This window comes from Anomaloglossus baeobatrachus, chromosome 4 (assembly GCF_048569485.1).
Source record: "Anomaloglossus baeobatrachus isolate aAnoBae1 chromosome 4, aAnoBae1.hap1, whole genome shotgun sequence".
Lineage (NCBI taxonomy): Eukaryota > Metazoa > Chordata > Amphibia > Anura > Aromobatidae > Anomaloglossus > Anomaloglossus baeobatrachus.
In genome coordinates this window covers 652283242-652304734 of record NC_134356.1, presented here as the reverse complement: position 1 = coordinate 652304734, position 21493 = coordinate 652283242, and the positions used below count along the sequence as shown (strand labels likewise).

The 21493-nt window shown below is 47.4% G+C and overlaps 1 protein-coding gene and 1 non-coding gene across 2 annotated transcripts in view; one reads left to right on the top strand and one right to left on the bottom strand.

Moving 5' to 3' along the window:
- Positions 1-16351, bottom strand: part of LOC142302010 (hepatic lectin-like) — a 44459-nt gene extending 28108 nt beyond the window's left edge. The window contains exons 1-2 of the mRNA XM_075343084.1: positions 16247-16351; positions 5992-6054 (exon numbers count right to left, since the gene is read on the bottom strand). Of these exons, the coding sequence (XP_075199199.1) occupies positions 5992-6054; positions 16247-16349 (166 nt within the window). The 5' untranslated portion in view covers positions 16350-16351. The remainder of the gene's footprint in view (positions 1-5991; positions 6055-16246) is intronic.
- On the top strand, positions 10989-11061 carry TRNAT-CGU (transfer RNA threonine (anticodon CGU)). The gene has a single exon. It is a non-coding gene; the product is annotated as a tRNA-Thr (tRNA).
- Positions 16352-21493: the final 5142 nt, after the last annotated feature.

Here is a 21493-nt window from a genome sequence, read left to right as displayed (position 1 = left end):
GTCTAGAGCAGTGATGGGGAACCTATGGCACACGTGCCACCAGGGGCACGCAGAGCCCATTCTGCTGGCATGCGTGCTGTCGCCTGATCCTGCAGCTTTGATCTGCTGGTGCAGTCGCGCCGGCAGATCAGAGCTGTGTTGGAGCGGAGGAGACATTTCTCCTCGCTCTGACACTCCTCCTCCCCCAGGCTGCAGGTGTGTTGCCTAGGAGACGGAGGGGTGTCAGCGAGCGGCGCCGATGTAATGAGGTCTTCTGGCCGCGTGGGAACTGAGGACTCAGCGGCGCGCAGCGGGGGAGCGTGTGCTGGGAGGTGAGTTGTGTGTTGTGTTTTGTTTTTTTTTTTATAACTCGTGTGCGGCTATGCCAAGGTGGGGATGGGGGGGCCCAGTGCCAGTGCCAGCATTGGGTGGGGGAGAACACACATGCCAGCATGGGGTGGGGAAACGCACATGCCAGCATAGGGTGGGGGAGGGGGAACACATGTCAGCATGGGGTGGGGGAGGGGGAACGCACATGCCAGCATGGGGTGGGGGAGGGGGAACGCACATGCCAGCATGGGGTGGGGGAGAAACACACATGCCAGCATGGGGTGGGGGTGGGGGAACGCACATGCCAGCATGGGGTGGGGGAGGGGGAACACACATGCCAGCATGGGGTGGGGGAGGGGGAACGCACATGCCAGCATGGGGTGGGGGAGGGGGAACACACATGCCAGCATGGGTGGCGGAGGGGGAACGCACATGCCAGCATGGGGTGGCGGAGGGGGAACGCACATGCCAGCATGGGGTGGGGGTGGGGGAACGCACATGCCAGCATGGGGTGGGGGTGGGGGAACGCACATGCCAGCATGGGGTGGGGGAGGGGGAACGCACATGCCAGCATGGGGTGGGGGAGGGGAAACGCACATGCCAGCATGGGGTGGGGGAGGGGAAACGCACATGCCAGCATGGGGTGGGGGGAGGGGGAACGCACATGCCAGCATGGGGGGGGAACACACATGCCAGCATGGGGGGGGAAGACACATGCCAGCATGGGGGGGGGGAGACACGTGCCAGCATGGGGGGGAAACACACATGCCAGCACGGGGGGGGCATGCATGCCAGGATGGGGGGAAACATGCTTGCCAGGATGGGGAAACATGCATGGCAGGATGGAGGAAACATGCATGGCAGGATGGAGGAAACATGCATGCCAGGATGGAGGAAACATGCATGCCAGAATGGAGGAAACATGCATGGCAGGATGGGGAAACATGCATGCCAGGATGGAGGAAACATGCATGGCAGGATGGGGAAACATGCATGGCAGGATGGAGGAAACATGCATGCCAGGATGGAGGAAACATGCATGCCAGAATGGAGGAAACATGCATGGCAGGATGGAGGAAACTTGCATGGCAGGATGGAGGAAACATGCATGGCAGGATGGGGAAACATGCATGCCAGGATGGAGGAAACATGCATGCCAGGATGGAGGAAACATGCATGGCAGGATGGAGGAAACATGCATGTCAGGATGGAGGAAACATGCATGGCAGGATGGGGAAACATGCATGGCAGGATGGGGAAACATGCATGCCAGGATGGAGGAAACATGCATGGCAGGATGGAGGAAACATGCATGTCAGGATGGAGGAAACATGCATGGCAGGATGGAGGAAACATGCATGCCAGGATGGAGGAAACATGCATGGCAGGATGGAGGAAACATGCATGGCAGGATGGAGGAAACATGCATGGCAGGATGGAGGAAACATGCATGGCAGGATGGGGGAAACATGCATGCCAGGATGGAGGAAACATGCATGCCAGAATGGAGGAAACATGCATGCCAGGATGGAGGAAACATGCATGCCAGGATGGAGGAAACATGCATGCCAGGATGGAGGAAACATGCATGCCAGGATGGAGGAAACATGCATGCCAGGATGGAGGAAACATGCATGCCAGGATGGAGGAAACATGCATGGCAGGATGGGGAAAACATGCATGCCAGGATGGAGGAAATATGCCACGATAGGGTACATTTACCAGGAAGGGGAACATTTACCAGGAAGGGGGTACATGCCGGGACGGGGGAATATTTACAAGGATGGGCAATATGTCAGGATGGGGTACATTTACCAGCATGGGGGAACATGCCAGAATAAGGTACATTTACCAGGATGGTGGACATTTACCAGGATGAGGTATATTTACCAGGATGGGGCCATGATGGGGACAAAGATACCAGAATGTAGGAAATATATATCAGGATGGGGGACATGTTTACCAGGAAGTGGCCCAGGAAGGGGACATAACTACACAATGAAAGGGGAGGGGAGCAACTCGTACGTCTTTATGGGATTTCAAGATGTTCAGACTTTGAAATGTAGATGTGGATTACAGGGTGACATCTGATTGCATTCCAGGCTAAAATCTCTGTCTAATATGCTGCAATTTTTTCCAGAAAGATCAATCCAACCTCTGTGTCTGGAAAGGGCAGGGGCTCAGCTTCAATGTGTGGTAAGCAGGCATGAGCGCGATGCCCCTGCTGAAGAGAAGAGAAGACAGCAAAGGTAAGGTTACGATCAATTATTTACATAATAGGATTGGTTGGCACTTCGAAAAAAAAATTGGGTTTAAGGCTACAGTTTGGGCACTCGGCCTGTGAAAGGTTCGCCATGACTGGTCTAGAGTATATATTGGTAGCTATGTTCTTACTCTAGATGTCCTATATGAATTATATATGCCCATATTAGTCCTATGAGAGTAGACATTTTGTATATATTAATTCCTGCTAATTATGTACTGGTTTGATTAAATTATGTGCGCTTGACACTTTATTATTATTCTCTATTCGGCATATTCTTAGGATGGCTTTTGGACTCGTATATTAATTAGGCATTTGAGTGTTTTTTTTATTCTCTCTGCTGGATTTACTTTTGTATGTGCATTATTTATTGGCATCTATTGTATTTATCCTGACCTGCCCTATACCTTTTTTTAAATGTGTTTTTTTTTATTTTTTGACTGATAAAATATTATATCTTAAAAAGAAATCTCACTTTTTTGGTTTGGGTTGACACACTCGCGGGGTCTTCGGGGTTACTCGTCACCGGGTCGGTGTTTGGGGCAGTTTGGGTTGTCACAGTGGCCCGGCCCGGCTCTGTGATCCAGCAGTTTCAACCAAGAATGATGGGGATGGTTTTGATAAAGGGAGTAGTAGTCTTTTGTGACGCCACGTAGGCTCTGAGCGTGAGGCTGAGCGTTCCTGACCACGCTTCATTGCTTGGACATGCATGACAGGTTTTGGGTCCTGTGGTCACATTAATTCTGGTGCAAATATTTACAAGTAAAGTTCCAGCCACCCATTGTTCAGTGACCCGGTTGTCCATCAAACAAAACACAATACTTTAACTTCAAAGGATCAAAACCATCTCTACTGGGGGTATGGGAACCCTGGACCACTTAGCCTTCCAGAGTCTGCCTCCAGGCTTTGAGTACATTTATCCACTGCACGCCTGGTGGGGGTGGTTCCTGGCAAGGAGTTAAAGCAGGTTCCTGTGTCAAGGCAGCTGCCTTCGAGCGACACAGTCCCACATCCAGGGCATACCAGCCCCGCTCACCCTGGTGCCGGGTATAGACCACTGAGTCCCCGGGGTATAGGTCACGTCCCAGGTGTCCTCTTGTCCAGGTGGGACTTCACATCTCGGCGAGATGTGGACAAAGATCTCCTTTGAGAGTCCCTTCTCCGAGATGAAGCCTCATCCCTTCTGGAGATCAAATTGGATGACCATCCCCTTTCTCAGTGGTCCCCGGGTTGATAGACAAGCCTTGCGGATCCGCTGTTTGGCAGCTATGTTCCTGGCCTCCATCGCCTCCCGCGCACCCGTCACCATTCCTCCTCTACTACCAGCTGGCCATCGTGGTCTGGCACGCCACATGGTTGCTATTGCAGGAGGTGCTGCTCCCATCTTCCGTGCTCTGAGACACGGTGGTCAGTGACAAGGAAGGCCAACTATCCCCCCCAAGCCATGCAGGCCTGAGCCCCAGCATCGGGCAGTTCGGTGTCATCAGCTGTCGGGCTAAGTGTGGGATCGTCGGCTACAGAGTCAGGGTTGGATGCAGGGGAACAGGCAGGGATTTCCCCTAAGGCCTCACCAGCTACCGGGGGCAACAGGATATGGCGTTACCTCGGCACTGGTCTCCTCCGGAGTCGGCGTTGCCTCCCGCTGGCGGACGTGCATTTCCGCCACCTCTCCCAGTATAGATGCCTGCCAATGTTGGATGACATCCAGCTGCATCTATTCCAGCCTCCAGCTCAGCCACTTTACCTCCGCCTGAAGATAGTTGGCATCGATCATAGTGGACGCCTGTGCCCAACTGCTCAGTTATCCAATTTCCTTCCGGTCTTTTTGGAGGCGAGACTTCTGGATTTACTCCTACGTTTCATTTCTGGTCCCTCGCTGTAGGAGGCAGGTGCAGCCCTTGGTGCCAAACTGTTACTTAGCCCACGAAGGGCGGATACACCCAGACTGGGTGATTGCACATGGCGCTCTTAATGGCCACCAGCATACATTTCTTTTTACAGTACAAATTAGGCACACTGTACCCGTTTGTTGCGGGCACGGAATCCTGTTCATTACACCAAAGTTGACGCACCCGCGGGGTCTTGGGGGTTACTCGTCACCGGGCCGGTGTTTGGGTTGTCACAATGTCCTGGCCCGGCTCCGTGATACCGCGGTGTCAACCAGGAATGATTGGGATGGTGGTGATGAAGGGAGTAAGTAGTCTTTCGTGACACCACCTGTGGTATGCGGCTATAATGGGAGCCGCCGCTGCGCAAGGTCTCTCTGCTGGAGTGGATGATAACGCAGCTCGGACGTTGCAGCTCTCCACAAGCAGAGTTAGGCCCCAGGGAGAATGTTGAGAGTAGTTGTCCACCCCAGTGTGGGAAGCGCGGGGTGCGGGAAGAATCAGACGATACAGTGGTTGCAGTTTAAGGTGTTTACTCACTGAGTGGCTCCTGCCGTTGTACTGCCAGACTCCACTGTGATGGGCTCCAAACAATCGGGGGCCAGTGCAGGAGGGATACTTCGTGAGTCCTTCTTCCCTGCGCTCTGTTGTGTGAGTCCCTGCGACTTGAAGCTACACAGGGACCTCTGTCCTTTGAGGTGGCTATGTTCCCCCTCCCGTCTAGCAGGCAGCACGAGTCCGTTGATGGGCCGCCCTATGGTCACGGCTCCTGGCTCTATATGCAGCTTTGCCCCAGGCGCTGTTGTGGGCCAGATGACTTGAAATCCTCTGCCCGGCGGATTCTGCTAGCAGGCCTTGAAGTGCCCACCAGCCAAGGGCTCCCCACATTGAGATGTGCGCCGATCATGAGGGAGCTATTAGCTCTCCCCTCAATGACCGTATTCTCCTGCTAGTGGGTGGCAGGCCCCAGACGATATAGTGACCATCCTAAATGACCCTACCCTAAGCCCGTCCCGGTAAGTGTGCAACTGGCTTACAGGTGGATGTTGTGAACCGGCACCAACCTCCACCTTACCCAGGATGGGTACCGCACCTCTTGTGAGATGCAGTACCCTGTGGCGACTGAAGCCTCAGAGGCGCCACAGGGTATTTATTCCGTTTTTTTTGGAGATTATTTACTTTTGGCCAAATGGCTGAAAGTCAGGAGAGAAACGTGGGGCTGGAACTCGAACATGGCGCCCAAGCACCAGGATAATCTATTGAATACTGAGCACTGCCAAGCATGCTGACCCATCACTATATAATACCTAATGACCAGTAATGGAGAAGTTAAATCACCCATTATCCAGGAAAAAAGGGTCTTATCACACAATATCCCTTGAAGGGGGATTATGACATTAGAGAATACTGTTCAGGTGAGGAGGTAACCACTTAAGAAACCTTTACTTTGAGACCACCAATGTGTGAAAACGACCTTGTTCAATATGAGACAATAACAGACCACATTAGTACAAGGAGGCAATGACACCTTACCGGTGATGTTTACGCCAAAAATATCATCCTTGCCGGCAAGATGTTTCTTTTGCGATGTGAAATCTGAAATTAATGGTAAATTCAATGAATAAGTATCTTCGAGGTTCCCAACAATCAATCAGAATATAGTTTTTACTTTTGACCTGCTGAAGAAAAGTGGAATGTTACGAGCTGCCGTCTGCATCTTCACTATTCTTCACATTTCTTTTATAGTTACACAATGACTATAATTAGAAATAGAGAAATATACTGTATAGGTTCAATTATAGGGAGAGAAGATGTAAAATAAAAAATAAAAAAAAAATTCCTGATCACAAGTGACAATTGGGCTTGCTTAACATGTTACAGAATTTATGATATATTGTCGAAAAATAAAGTGAATAAGTATTGAAATCCGAGCCTCATCAGTTCCTTAGACCGACTTTTTGAACAGAACACTTATCCTCACACTTCAGACAATTTTTGGTAAATTTTATGATTGTTATGTTTTCATTTTAAGCTTTTGTCACCCAACTTTCTTGTCTATTGATAATAGCCTGAAGCTAAAGATAACTGCATATACTCTTGAGGAATAATTAATGGGAATCTGTCAGCAGGATTTTGCTGCTCCATCTGAGAGTAGCGTGATGTAGGTCCAGAGACCCTGATTCCAGAGATGTATCACTTATTTTATTGATTTCTGCAGTTTTGATAAAATCACAATTTTCTCTGTTGCAGAACTTCCAGTTCTCTGAATGCTGAGCTCTGTAAAACCCCGCCCACAGCACTGATTGGCAGATTTCTGCCTATGCATAGTCTATACAGAAATCTGCCAATCAGTAGTGGAAGTGGGGTTTTACAGAGCTCCTTAATATGGAGGACTACCTGGCAACAAGTTTACCAGTGTTCTAGTGATTAACACCATGAGATAAAACTGCGATTTGTTAAACAAGAAGCTCAGTAAGTGACACATCGCTGGAATCAGGGTCTCTGAAATTACATTATGCTGCTGTCAGATTAAGGGGCACTTTGCACACTGCGACATCGCAGGTGCGATGTCGGTGGGGTCAAATTGAAAATGACGCACTTCCGGCATCGCATGCGACATCGCAGTGTGTAAAGGCTCCATGATACGATTAACGAGCGCAAAAGCGTCGTAATCGTATCATCGGTACAGCGTCAGCGTAATCCATAATTACGCTGACGCAATGGTCCGATGTTGTTCCTCGCTCCTGCGGCAGCACACATCGCTGTGTGTGAAGTCGCAGGAGCGAGGAACATCTACCGGCGTCACTGCGGCTTCCGTAGGATATGCGGAAGGAAGGAGGTGGGCAGGATGTTTACATCCTGCTCATCTCCGCCCCTCCGCTCTGATTGGCCGCCTGCCGTGTGACGTCGCAGTGACGCCGCACGACCCGCCCCCTTAACAAGGAGGCGGGTCGCCGGCCACAGGGACGTCGCACGGCAGGTGAGTGTGTGTGTGAAGCTGGCGTAGCGATAACTTTCGCTATGCCAGCTATCACCACATATCGCTGCTGCGACGGGGGCGGGCACTATCGCACTCGGCATCGCAGCATCGGCCTGCGATGTCGTAGTGTGCAAAGCCCGCCTAAGTAGTAAAATCCTGGTGACAGATTCCTTTTAAACTATTACATGGGGTTGTTTTTCAACAATTACCTTACAATCAAAATGAGTCGGTAAATGTATTCTACAGATCAGTATGGTTACAGCTTAGACTTTATAGATAAATAAAACATAATTTTAATGGCGAAATAGATAAAATTGTAAACGTAAAAATATTGCATCAACAATGTATAATATACAGATTAATTGGTCAAGGTAAATATATACCTGTATGTACAGATAGACGTACAACATATGTCAATATCAGTATAAAGATAGGACAAGCCGCACCAGGGCTTGGGGGCATACGGAACGAGGCCGGCTCTGTTCTGCTTGGAGGATATCACGGCGACAGGACCGGCTCCATGACCCCGGCAGTGTCTTTAATTAAATGGGGAAATATTATTTACAAGGGGAGATGAGTTTGTGACGCCACCTGTCCGTATGTGGCCAGATATGTGCCGCCGCTGCTATTTAGTTCCCTTGGGGTCGGTGGTGACACAGCAGAGTTGGAATAGCTCTCCACAGGTAGAGCTAGCCCTAGAGCTGTTGGGAGTAGTAATAGTCTTTAAAAGCGACAGCGTGGGGCTGGCGGAGCTGATAAAGAATTCCAAGACACAGGGGGTTTCAGTCCCAAGTTCTTTTACTCACAGTTTGAGATGCTGTCCTCGGAGCACTGAGACCTGCTGTGATGGGATCTGAAGCACCCCATGGGACCGGGGTTCCTTTTATTTGTCACCGGGTTGGTGATGAAGGGAGTCTTTGGGGGATGTCATGGCGGCCTGGCCCGGCTTCGTGGCCCCGAGGTGTCCAAGAAAGGAAAGGATGGAAGGAAGGGGAGATGGTGGGGGTAGTTGTCTCGTGACGCCACCTGTGTTATGCGGCTATGAGAGGAGCCGACGCTGTGGGATGCACTCTCCTCCAGGGCGGATGGTAATGCAGCTCGAGTGTTTCAGTTCTCCACAGGTAGAGCTAGGCCCCAGGGAGGATGATGGGTGTGGTAGTGGTGGCCAATGGCGCCGGAGTGAGGGACGTCGACGCCAGCAATGACTGGGATGACACAGGGGCTACGGTTCAAAGTTCTTTACTCACTTTTATCCTGTCACCCTTTGAGTGCCGGTCTCAACCATGATGGTAGAAAGGTGGATTATCGGTCTAGTGAGCGCTGATAATGCACTGGTTCCGTTGAAGGTTAAATTATTTTATTGTTAAAATATTTTTTATATATAATGCTCCTGTTAGTTAGATACAATACAACGCGTTTCAGCAATACATCAATGCTTTCCTCAGGTATCAGATACAGCGGCGACTCAGCCTCTCTCCTTGCCACTGATGCCAGTTCCGGATCTCCACTGCAGGCGTCCTCTCACGTCACATAGTGATCCTGTCACCCCTTCACCTACAAGCATACTCTGCAAAAACGTGTGTAACCTTACCTTTATTTGTAAACCTCCGGTTGTCCTTCGAGACCCGTGTTTCCTTACTCTGACCAGTGATGCAACAACCTTGAGAAAGGCTCTATGCCGAAACGTTGGTGCTGTTGTCCTGGTTAGGTTCCTTTTGCAGTGTATTAGTCAATAAATTCACTTTTGCATAATTCCCCCTTTGTTTTCATTCTGAGTGCTGGGATTTACTTTACTATATGATTCTTTATCCCCAAAGCACCTCTAGTATATGTGGTAGAGCCTGTAATTCCTATACATTGGCCCTTTGCGGCCAAGTCCCTCCACTCCGGTATGCCAGCTGTGGATCGAGGCCATGGGTGTATGGCACATTTCCCATAGGCTCCAGGACCCCTCCTTTCCTTTTGGTCCTAGGGTGAGCTTCTTCAGCTCAAGTCCCCTAGGACCTGTCTCCTGCACTCCCTACTCCATTCTCCTCCTGACTTGTTTCACTTTCTCCAAACAGTTCTAAGTGTCCACCTACTAACTAACCCCACCTCCAGACTGTTTTGGAACTGTGCTCTCCCTAAGGAGCAACTTGCCCTCCCCACAACCTAATGGGGTGTAGCTAAATCAGGGGTGAGTGTGTCTGTGTGTGTTGCAGTCTGCAGCCTCCTCCTTACCAGGGAATAGGGCCCCACACCTCTGAGGTGCAGTAGATCTGTGGCAACTGGAGCCTCAGGGGCGCCACAGATATACAAAAGTTGACTGACCTGTTTGCATATTTCTCCTGCCACTGACATGGCACCTGGTCCTTACAGGCGTTTCGGCATGGATGCCTTCATTCCCTGATGAAGGCATCCATGCCAAAACAAGTTTCTTAATAAGAAATTAAACAAGGGAGCGCATGTGAAGGGTCTGGGAGATAGCGGTGAGGAGGAGAAAAAGAAACTGCTCACCTGATGTGGTTGTGCAGCCCTCGCACAACCACGGTATAAGACGGGAGTGTGGTGTCAGTAGTCTTCTAACCTGTTAGCCCACGATGTCCATCCAGGGAAGCAAATTCCTGAAAAGCTTGTCACGTGACATGTCACTGGGCGTCTCTGGTAATCTGACCTCCGTACCAAGCAGCTCTTGCCGTGAACCCACAGAGGGGAAGATCAGCAGTAAAGTATAGTAGCACGGTCTGATAGAGCACTAAGGAGGCCACAGTATTGGATTAATTTTTGTAGAATTTATTGTTTTCTATCAGCCACCAGGTGCATCCTGCACCTGTGATGCTTCCATTTTAGTGGGGGTTTAGCTGTATCCTGGTAAAGCATTAGTTTTTGGCCTGGGCGATGTACATACTGCAGCCCAATTTGCTGTGAGTAATACTTAATTTTTGGAGGATATTATCCTCTTTTTGTTGCTGTATTTTTATATTTAGTGTAGGGACCTACAAGCATGAGGTCCCGTGACGAGGGTTGTAGGCTTATGTTTTATGGCCATAAATACCAACAAAGACCTCATATTTTTTTGTTTGTACAGGATACAGCCAGGCCCCCTTCTGTTGGGCCTTGCATTGTAGAGTGTCTGTCCGTGCATGATACACAGTGGGGTACGGCTTGGCAGCCCGCCTGATCTAATAGAAGGGCGTCACCTAATAGGCTGCGGGTTTGTGACTGTGTTATCTGCATGTGTGAACAGCGCTCTATGCAAGCCACTAGTGTGCAGTTTTATCATCTAGCATTCGCCTCCCCTCCATTCCATGGAGGTGTGTGTGTGATTTGCTTCTCCTGCACCTGTGATGCTTCCACTTTAGTGTGGGTTTAGCTGTATCCTGGTAGAGCATTAGCTTTTGGCCTGGGCGATGTACACACTGCAGCCCAATTTGCTGTGAGTAATACTTAATTTTTGGAGGATATTATCCTCTTTTTGTTGCTATATTTATACATTGGACAAACCAGGCTGAAGCAGCACAGTCCCAGAAGCAGAAGACAGATTGTGCTGCTTCAACCTGGTTTGTCCAATGGCTTCATAGCTCAGAGGTTAGAGCACTGGTCTCGTAAACCAGGGGTCGTGAGTTCGACTCTCACTGAAGCCTTACAAGAGTCTTGAGAAACTTTTATTTTTAACTTTTTTTAAAAAAAAAAAAAAAAAATAAAAATAACTGAAAAGTGGGACGTGCAATATTATTCATCCCCTTTACTTTCAGGGCAGCAAACTCACTTCAGAAGGTCATTGAGGATCTCTCAATGATCCAATGTTGTCCTAAATGACGACTGATGATGATAAATCTAGGCCACCTGTGTGTGATCAAGTCTCCGTATAAATGCACCTGCTCTGTGATAGTCTCAGTGTTCTGTTTAAAGCACAGATAGCATCATGAAGACCAAGGAACACAACAGGCAGGTCTGTGATACTGTTGTGGAGAAGTTTAAAGCCGGATTTGGTTACAAAAAGATTTCCAAAACTTTAAGCATCCCAAGAGCACTGTGCAAGCGATCATATTGAAATGGAAGGAGTATTAACCACTGCAAATCTACCAAGACCCGGCCGTCCATCCAAACTTTCATCTCACACAAGGAGAAGACTGATCAGAGATGCAGCCAACAGGCCCATGATCACTCTGGATAAACTGCAGAGATCTACAGCTGAGGTGGGAGAGTCTGTCCATAGGATAACAATACACTGCACAAATCTGGCCTTTATGGAAGAGTGGCAAGGAGAAAGCCATTTCTCAAAGATATCCATAAAAAGTGTCTTTTAAAGTTTGCCACAAGCCACCTGGGAGACACCAAACATGTGGAAGAAGGTGCTCTGGTCAGATGAAACCAAAATCGAACTATTTGGGCACAATGCCAAACGATATGTTTGGCGTAAAAACAGCACAGCTCATCACCCTGAACACACCATCCCCACTGTCAAACATGGTGGTGGCAGCATCATGGTTTGGGCCTGCTTTTCTTCAGCAGGAACAGGGAAGATGGTTAAAATTAATGGGAAGATGGATGGAGTCAAATACAGGACCATTCTTGAAGAAAACCTGTTGGAGTCTGCAAAAGACCTGAGACTGGGATGGAGATTTGTCTTCCAACAAGACAATGATCCCAAACAAAAAGCAAAATCTACAATGGAATGGTTCACAAATAAACGTATGCAGGTGTTAGAATGGCCAAGTCACAGTCCAGACCTGAACCCAATCGAGAATGTGTGGAAAGAGCTGAAAACTGCTGCTCACAAACGCCTCCATCCAACCTCACTCAACTCCAGCTGCTTACAAAGGAAGAATGGGCAAGAATTTCAGTCTCTCGATGTGCAAAACTGATAGACACATACCCCAAGCGACTTGCAGCTGTAATCAGAGCAAAAGGTGACGCTACAAAGTATTAACTTAAACGGGACGAATAATATTGCACGCCCTAATTTTGTGATCTTCATTTTTATTTTTTTTATTAAAATAAGCACTAATTTCATTCAACTTCACAATTGTGTCCCACTTGTTGTTTATTCTTCACCATAACATTAAAATTTTTATCTTTATGTTTGAAGGCTGAAATGTGGGAAAAGGTTGAAAGATTCAAGGGAGCCAAATACTTTCGCAAGGCACTGTATTTTAGCAATGAGCCTTCATCCATGATGATTCCTTCCCAGCAGGGGGTCGATAAAATACTGCCATTATCCAATGCTCATGTGATATGATAGGAAGTGACGGATTGTAGAGATTGCCAGGGTATCTCCGATGCCTGCATCATACAGCACGTGATGCCGTGAGCAAATCAATTTATATTCACACTATTTTTTGTCAGGGTTATGACCAATGTTTTCTTTCTTTTTTTATTTGCTTTCAGTTTTTCCATTATACGTTCATATTGCCAGACGCCTCTTACTGGTCAATGATTTCATATTTTATTTTATCTATGACTTTTAGAGGTGTAGTCACCCTTCTAAACAATTTTGGTCACCAATGAGGCCCAGTCTGTGAAAAATCATGGCAACATCATTAACGTTGCCCATCAGAAAAGGACACTCCATCTGTTTGCAACCAAATTCTTCAATTAGAGCTGCCCTTGATAGTAGCAGTTAGACTCTTGTGAATCTGATGCTGGCTGTACAATACAGATGGAATCTTCACTGTATGTAGCAGTTTCAATTAATTTTGCTAAAGGGAAACTAAAATAGAAATCTGGGTTGAACCTGCCCCCCGACCCCAAGATTACAATATTTGGGCATTGGACAATATACTACAAGCATCTTTGTCCCAATGACGTTAGCATAGTGGGGAACTGGGGCTCCTAAACTGTCCCTCAACCTAGGGAGCCCTATGCTATCCCTAATCTCAGCGATACTCTTAAAGGTGGAGATGCTTGAGTCTCCTTCCTGACCTGCTCCTGACAAGTCCTGATCTGTTTTCCCCTCCACCTACCCCCAGGGATGGATGGGACAGGAGTGTGATGCAACCCACAGATAAAAACTGGCAAGAGAAAACAAAACCTGTCACACAGCACACACAACAGTTAAGACAATAAGAAACTCAAGCGGAAACAGAAAAGCAAGAGGAAAGCTGCAAAACAACAGGGGTAAACTCATCAACCGCACCAAGCAATAAGCCCAGCTTTCTCCAGAAAGTCTGGGACACCACACTATAGACCAACAAGGAACAACCTATAGCTGGCATGTGTGGAAGGATTCCACCAGCATAAATAGGAGGGGAGCAGATGTGATAAGCCTCTCCACAACATGTGATCAAACGAGCAAGCAGACCAGCAAAGATTAACACTTACTAGCCTGCCTATGAATCATCACACAGTAGGTCGATGACCAAGTCTGCCTGTCCTGATACCAGACTCCAGAGAAACCATTGGGCGGAGTTTCAGAGTCTGCAGAGTCCAATGCCACCATTACAATTATAGAAGTTTGCGCAAAACTCCATGTGACAATTTTTTGCTGGGACTTAGCAACCATTTTTAACTCTAGTTCTAATGGCTCGTCACTCACATGATCAGATAAATAAAACATTCAGAACCACATACTCTAACTCTTTTTTTAGTATTTCAATATTTTTTATCTAATAATTTTTTAGTGAAACAATTTCATCTTTTTTTCCCATGCATCATCTAGACCAGTGATGGCAAACCTATGGCACGCGTGCCAGACAGGGCACGCAGAGCCCTTTTTGCTGGCACGTGCGCTGTCGCCACACTGCGCCACTTTGAACTGCTGGTGTGATCGCGCCGGCAGTTCAAAGTGGTGTTTAGCAGAGGAGACAGTTCTCCTCGCTCTGACACGCCTCCTCTCCTGGGCTGCAGGCCTGTTGCCTAGGAGACGGAGGATCGTCAGTAGGCGGCGCCGGCGTCTTGTGGCCGCGTGGGAACTGAAGTGACTGAGGACGCAGCAGCGGAGAAGTAGGGGCTAGAAGGTGAGGGTTTTTTTTATTTTTAAGCTCTGTGCGGCTGTGCCAAGGTGTTGGGGGACAGAGCCAGCACGGGGCAAACATGGGAGCACGGGGCATATACAAACAGAGCATGGGGCAAACATGGGAGCACGGGGCATATACAAACAGAGCACGGGGCAAACATGGGAGCACGGGGCAAACATGGGAGCACGGGGCAAACATGGGAGCACGGGGCAAACATGGGAGCACGGAGCATACAGAGCATGGGGCATACAGAGCATGGGGCATACAGAGCACGGGGCATACAGAGCACGAGGCATACAGAGCACGAGGCATACAGAGCACGGGGCATATACAAACAGAGTACGTGGCAAACAGAGTATGGGGCAAACAGAGTATGGGGCAAACAGAGTACGGGGCATACAGAGCACGGGGCAAATATGGGAGCACGAGGCATATACAAACAGAGCACGGGGCAAACAGAGCACGGGGCAAACATGGCTGCAAGGATGGGGAAACGTGCAAAGATGGAGAGAAATGTGCAAAGATGGGGGAAACGTGCAAAGAGGGAGAGAAACATGGCAGCAAGGATGGAGGAAACATGGCTGCAAGGATGGGGGAAACATGCAACGATGGGGGAAACATGGCTGCAAGGATGGGGGAAACATGGCTGCAAGGATGGGGGTAAACATGGCTGCAAGGATGGGGGTAAACATGGCTGCAAGGATGGGGGTAAACATGACTGCAAGGATGGGGGTAAACATGACTGCAAGGATGGGGGTAAACATGACTGTATGCATGGCTGGAAACATGACTGTAAGCATGGGTGGAAACATGACTGTAAGCATGGGTGGAAACATGCCAGGATGGGGGGATACATTTACCAGAATGGGGGGGAAACATGCCAGGATGGGGGTACATTTAGCAGGAAAGGGGACATTTACCAGGATAAGGGAACATGCCTGGATGAGGTACATTTACCAGGATGGGGTCATTTAACAGCATGGGGGAACATGCCAGGATGGGATACATTTAGCAGGAAAGGGGACATTTACCAGGATAAGGGAACATGCCTGGATGAGGTACATTTACCAGGATGGGGTCATTTAACAGCATGGGGGAACATGCCAGGATGGGATACATTTACAATCATGGGGTACATTTACCAGGATGGGGTACATTTACCAGGATGGGGCCATGATGTGGACAAATATACCAGAATGTAGGAAATATATATCCGGATGGGGGACATGTTTACCAGGAAGTGGCCAGGAAGGGGGACAGAACTACACAATGAAAGGGGAGGGGAGCAACTCGTACGTCTTTATGGGATTTCAAGATGTTCAGACTTTGAAATGTAGATGTGGATTACAGGGTGAAATCTGATTACATTCCATGCTAAAATCTCTTTCTAATATGCTGCAATTTTTTCCAGAAAGATCAATCCAACTGCTGTGTCTGGAAAGGGCAGGGGCTCAACTTCAATGTGTGGTAAGCACAAATAATTGTGATGCCCCCTACTGAAGAGAAGAGAAGACGGCAAAGGTAAGGTTAAAATCAACTATTTACATAATAGGATTGGTTGGCACTTCAGGAAAAAAAATGGACTTAGGGCTACAGTTTGGGCACTCGGCCTGTAAAAGGTTCGCCATGACTGATCTAGATTATTGTATCGCCCTACACCTTTCTTAATCATTATCCATATTGGAAAATATATATGAGCCTGTTACATATTTTGCATTGAGAACAGGAGCTTAGGGTTACAGCTATCCAGTATTGAGGGGTACATTGACATCGAGCTTAGGTGGCTAGACATTGGATTAAATACCGGTAAGTGCCAAGTATTACACCACTACAGATACTTTATAGTCATATATGAAGTAAAGTTACTAACGGTGAGAATGAACGGTGGTGAAGAGAACGAGAATCAGGATAAATGAAAGTGCCAGCAGTCCATATGTGATGATCACTGATCTTTGCTTAAAGTATGACGACATTTGATCTGCAAAGAAGCCAGAAAAGTTAAAGCAAAATTGAGATTTTGCCAAATGTAACCCCAGTCTGTGTAGTTCAAACAACAATCACAATTATATAGGATGGTATTAAGCTTTAGAAGCCTCACAAGGCAAATCATTCCACAGTCATTTGCTCAAAAATGTTAACGCACATAATTTTCCGTAAGGTTCTTCTTCTACACAGAGTATTTCTGTACACAGCCTCTTTGATTCCCCAACCTTGCTTAGTCCTGCCTCCACCAGAGACTTCCTTCACCACAACTCAGCTTAACACAACAGTCCAGTGATTGAAAGTCATATCTGAAACCTGTGGGTCTGGTTCCTTTCATCCTCTCAAAGGAACTCATATGTCAATATGGCCGATTTTAGCCTCCTCTAGCTTGCCAACAGTTAAGGAACTCCTTCCCAGGGCACACACTGTCTCACATTCTCTGAGCCGTCCTGGCTCATCACTTGTTATAAATTTGGGGCTGTCTTGCTAGGCATCCTGTTCTAGAACCCATCTCTAGTTGATCTTTCTGTACTTCAAACAATTCTCTCTCTCTATTTCCTCTGGATCTATCTTCTCTTTGGTTTCCTCTCACTTTAGGGCCACCCACGTCATACGGCTGTGCTCATTAGTCATACCTTAGGTCTTTCACTACTGCACACTGGGTCCTATCTGACTCACTATCAGGTAGTCTTTCCTAATCTTACCCCTCCCTCTCTGGATTAGTCCCAACTACTCACCACCGGTTGTGGCAGAACACAGCATCATCTCATGACAATGCAAAACAATATGATGCATCACATCATCATCAAAACATCACACGTATCCTCAAAGGGGAATGTGAGCAGTATCATCCTACATATATATCCTAATGGTACTCTCCTTGAGAATAGTATTACCGCTCCATGAACACCAAAAAAACAAAGCCCCAAAAATGTTAGTTTTGGGTTGTGTGTTTTTCAACATTAGACTACACCTGAAATATTTTCCCCTGTACAAGTCTTTGTCTGGCTACTTGTACAGAAGGGGAGGAAGAAACATACAGTGCCTACAAGTAGTCTTCAACCCCCTGCAGATTTAGCAGGTTTGATAAGCTGCAAATAAGTTAGAGCCTGCAAACTTCAAACAAGAGCAGGATTTATTAACAGATGCATAAATCTTACAAACCAACAAGTTATGTTGCTCAGGTTAAATTTTAATAAATTTTCAACATAAAAGTGTGGGTCAATTATTATTCAACCCCTAGGTTTAATATTTTGTGGAATAACCCTTGTTTGCAATTAGCGCTAATAATCGTCTTTTATAAGACCTGATCAGGCCGGCACAGGTCTCTGGAGTTATCTTGGCCCACTCCTCCATGCAGATCTTCTCCAAGTTATCTAGGTTCTTTGGGTGTCTCATGTGGACTTTAATCTTGAGCTCCTTCCACAAGTTTTCAATTGGGTTAAGGTCAGGAGACTGACTAGGCCACTGCAACACCTTGATTTTTTCCCTCTTGAACCAGGCCTTGGTTTTCTTGGCTGTGTGCTTTGGGTCGTTGTCTTGTTGGAAGATGAAATGACGACCCATCTTAAGATCCTTGATGGAGGAGCGGAGGTTCTTGGCCAAAATCTCCAGGTAGGCCGTGCTATCCATCTTCCCATGGATGCGGACCAGATGGCCAGGACCTTTGGCTGAGAAACAGCCCCACAGCATGATGCTGCCACCTCCATGCTTGACTGTAGGGATGGTATTCTTGGGGTCGTATGCAGTGCCATCCAGTCTCCAAACGTCACGTGTGTGGTTGGCACCAAAGATCTCGATCTTGGTCTCATCAGACCAGAGAACCTTGAACCAGTCTGTCTCAGAGTCCTCCAAGTGATCATGAGCAAACTGTAGACGAGCCTTGACATGACGCTTTGAAAGTAAAGGTACCTTACGGGCTTGTCTGGAACGGAGACCATTGCGGTGGAGTATGTTACTTATGGTATTGACTGAAACCAATGTCCCCACTGCAATGAGATCTTCCCGGAGCTCCTTCCTTGTTGTCCTTGGGTTAGCCTTGACTCTTCGGACAAGCCTGGCCTCAGCACGGGTGGAAACTTTCAAAGGCTGTCCAGGCCGTGGAAGGCTAACAGTAGTTCCATAAGCCTTCCACTTCCGGATGATGCTCCCAACAGTGGAGACAGGTAGGCCCAACTCCTTGGAAAGGGTTTTGTACCCCTTGCCAGCCTTGTGACCCTCCACGATCTTGTCTCTGATGGCCTTGGAATGCTCCTTTGTCTTTCCCATGTTGACCAAGTATGAGTGCTGTTCACAAGTTTGGGGAGGGTCTTAATTAGTCAGAAAAGGCTGGAAAAAGAGATAATTAATCCAAACATGTGAAGCTCATTGTTCTTTGTGCCTGAAATACTTCTTAATACTTTAGGGGAACCAAACAGAATTCTGGTGGTTTGAGGGGTTGAATAATAAATGACCCCTCTGAATAAACTTTTCACAATTTAAAAAAAAAAAAAAAAAAGAAATCACATTCTTTTTTGCTGCAGAGCATTTCACACTTCCAGGCTGATCTACAGTCCAAATGTCACAATGCCAAGTTAATTCCGAATGTGTAAACCTGCTAAATCTGCAGGGGGCTGAATACTACTTGTAGGCACTGTAAGTGCAAACAAAAAAGTGCAAATACAAAAGTGAGAGGTAAAGGATAAAGATTGAGTTTTGTAGTTTAAGCAAAGTTAAATTATATTGTTCCTTTACCATTAAAATATGCATGATAGATGGATGGATGGATGGATGGATGGATAGATGGATGGATAGATGGATAGATAGATGGATAGATAGATGGATAGATAGATAGATAGATAACACAGGTCTGCAAAAAATATCTTTAAAAAGCTGCATGGGAGGTTTTAGTGAATGTAATGTATATTGGTATGCTGAATTTAAAAAATGACTTCCATTTTTCCCCATCACGTACAGTATGCACTGATCGGTCAAAAAATTGTCATTTTATTATCAAGTAAAACACTGTTAAATTGTCATCCTAGAAACACAATGGATTAATTGAGTGATCAACAGCAAATCAAATCCTAGATACACCCTGCACCACACCCACCAGACACACCAGTGGACGGCTTGAGTGGAATAGAGTCGCCCACCTGGGGGGTCAGGGAGGGGAGGTGAGGAATGTAGTGAGTAGTCAGTGGAAAAGTGACCCTCGAGCTGTGAGGAGCTTAGAGGAGGTCAGGAACGGTGACTCCAGAAAGGAATCTGTCTAGGTTGCAGACGGTGGTCTAGACCTAGGGAAGTCGAACCCCCTGTCACAGGGAATCGTGACTAGGGGCTCGGACCTGTCGAGCAGGACATCCGGCAGCCTTGCACCATCAGCGGTCTGGGACTTAGGCACAACGGGATACATGGACCCTAGGCCGGGGAGTAGCTTCAGGCAACCCGATAATTAACCTGTAGAGGACAGGGCCTTTATGGACTGTTCCTAACCAGCTCAGAGATCGGGGGCACTAGAGCAAAGAGGGGGATAGGGCTTTCCAAACAAGCAACCCACTGAAATCCCAAGCGTGAGCTCCTGAGAGCAGGCTCCTTCACTTAGCCACAGTGGAGAGTGGGGCCCGGATAGTCCCAAGCTACTTGGCCGCAACGGACACTTCCAAACTTTAATGCCAGGAGGCAGGGACAGACCATCAGCAACACTGCAGGGGATGGGACCCGGACAAGCCCCCCTCGAAAGGCAACGGTGTTCAGAGACTTGGTTTACCCTGTTGTCAGCATCTGCTTATTGGCTGAGTGAGAACCCGACTGACCCCTGCACTGCATCCCCTGCATCCCAGAGCACCATCCAGGGTCCCGGAGCCTTCCCCTACTTGTGAAGGGTGATAACACCTTGCTGCCCCACTCCATCACCCCGGATACTCCCAACGGCAGCGGCGGGACTCTCCATTACCGTACAGCATGGGAGGCGTCACAAACTATATACCAAATCCCCTGTAAATACCCCCTTTCACTTAGAGTGTGGCCCCAGGCCCCCGGGTCCGGAGACTCGAGCCACGAGTAGTTACCTCCCACAGACCCGAGCGGTTCGATCTGCTGCAGGGGCGGCACAGTAACATTTCTCCATTTATTTAACATCTTAGTGGAATCTTTCCCTTTGCTCCTCACTGTAAGCTCTTAAGTTTTCAGGAACGTAGTCCAGCCTTGAGCTTTATATGCAGTTAGCATACGTTTTGCAATGTTAAGTTCTACAATGTTTTTGTAACCTAGATCTCTGTAGTCTCGCGAAAACATATGCCCTATATCTTTGAAAGAATTCCACGCTTCTCTTTCAGTTTCATTCATGGACGTTGGAAACGAACCAGAACAAAGTTCATGTATGCTGGGTCCTACAAAAACCACTTCTTTAGCTTGGCCTCAGAGAGGTATGGGAACTTATAGCACATGTGTGTGAAGCATTCTTCATCATTTGGTAGAGATGTAACAAACTGTTTCATAAAACCCAATTTGACGTAAAGAGTTGGTAAGAGACCTCTTTAACGAGGAACCAGGCTTTTACTGATGATGTTCTCTTCATCAGGAGTTAGGGCGTCTCAAACTGGCCAGTCAGTTTTTCCAATGAAGATCTCTGGTTCGACTATCCCAGAAGCACATAAAGCCGGGATACTTTGTACAGTATATCCTGACTGCTGACCTAATAGCATCCTTAGTGTTTTGAAGTTTCCACAAATGATTTAGCGATGATCTTCATACTTGATTTTTTCAAGAATCAAAGCCAAATTTTCATAACTTTCCTGCAGTGTCCAAGAGGAAATGATGCAAATTAATTTCCATTATGCCTCAAGACGCCTTTTTGGGTTCTTTTGAAAGAATCTTTAAATAAGTGCCATAAGAATCCATATTCGATGAAACCAGGGAAATCACTACAATAAACCAAATTCATCTCTTTAGAATCAAACTATGTGAATTCACTCTCTCTAGGCCTGTACCATGAAAACGAGGTCCCGGATGACAGAAGGTGTTTATTCTTGAGCCTTGGTCCCAACAATTCGGCAAAATCTTTGGAAACGTCCAAACCTCTAACAAGATCATTTAGCTCGTAAGAAAAAAGTCTAAGCCCCTCATCCATAGAAACTTCAGAGACGGAATCTTC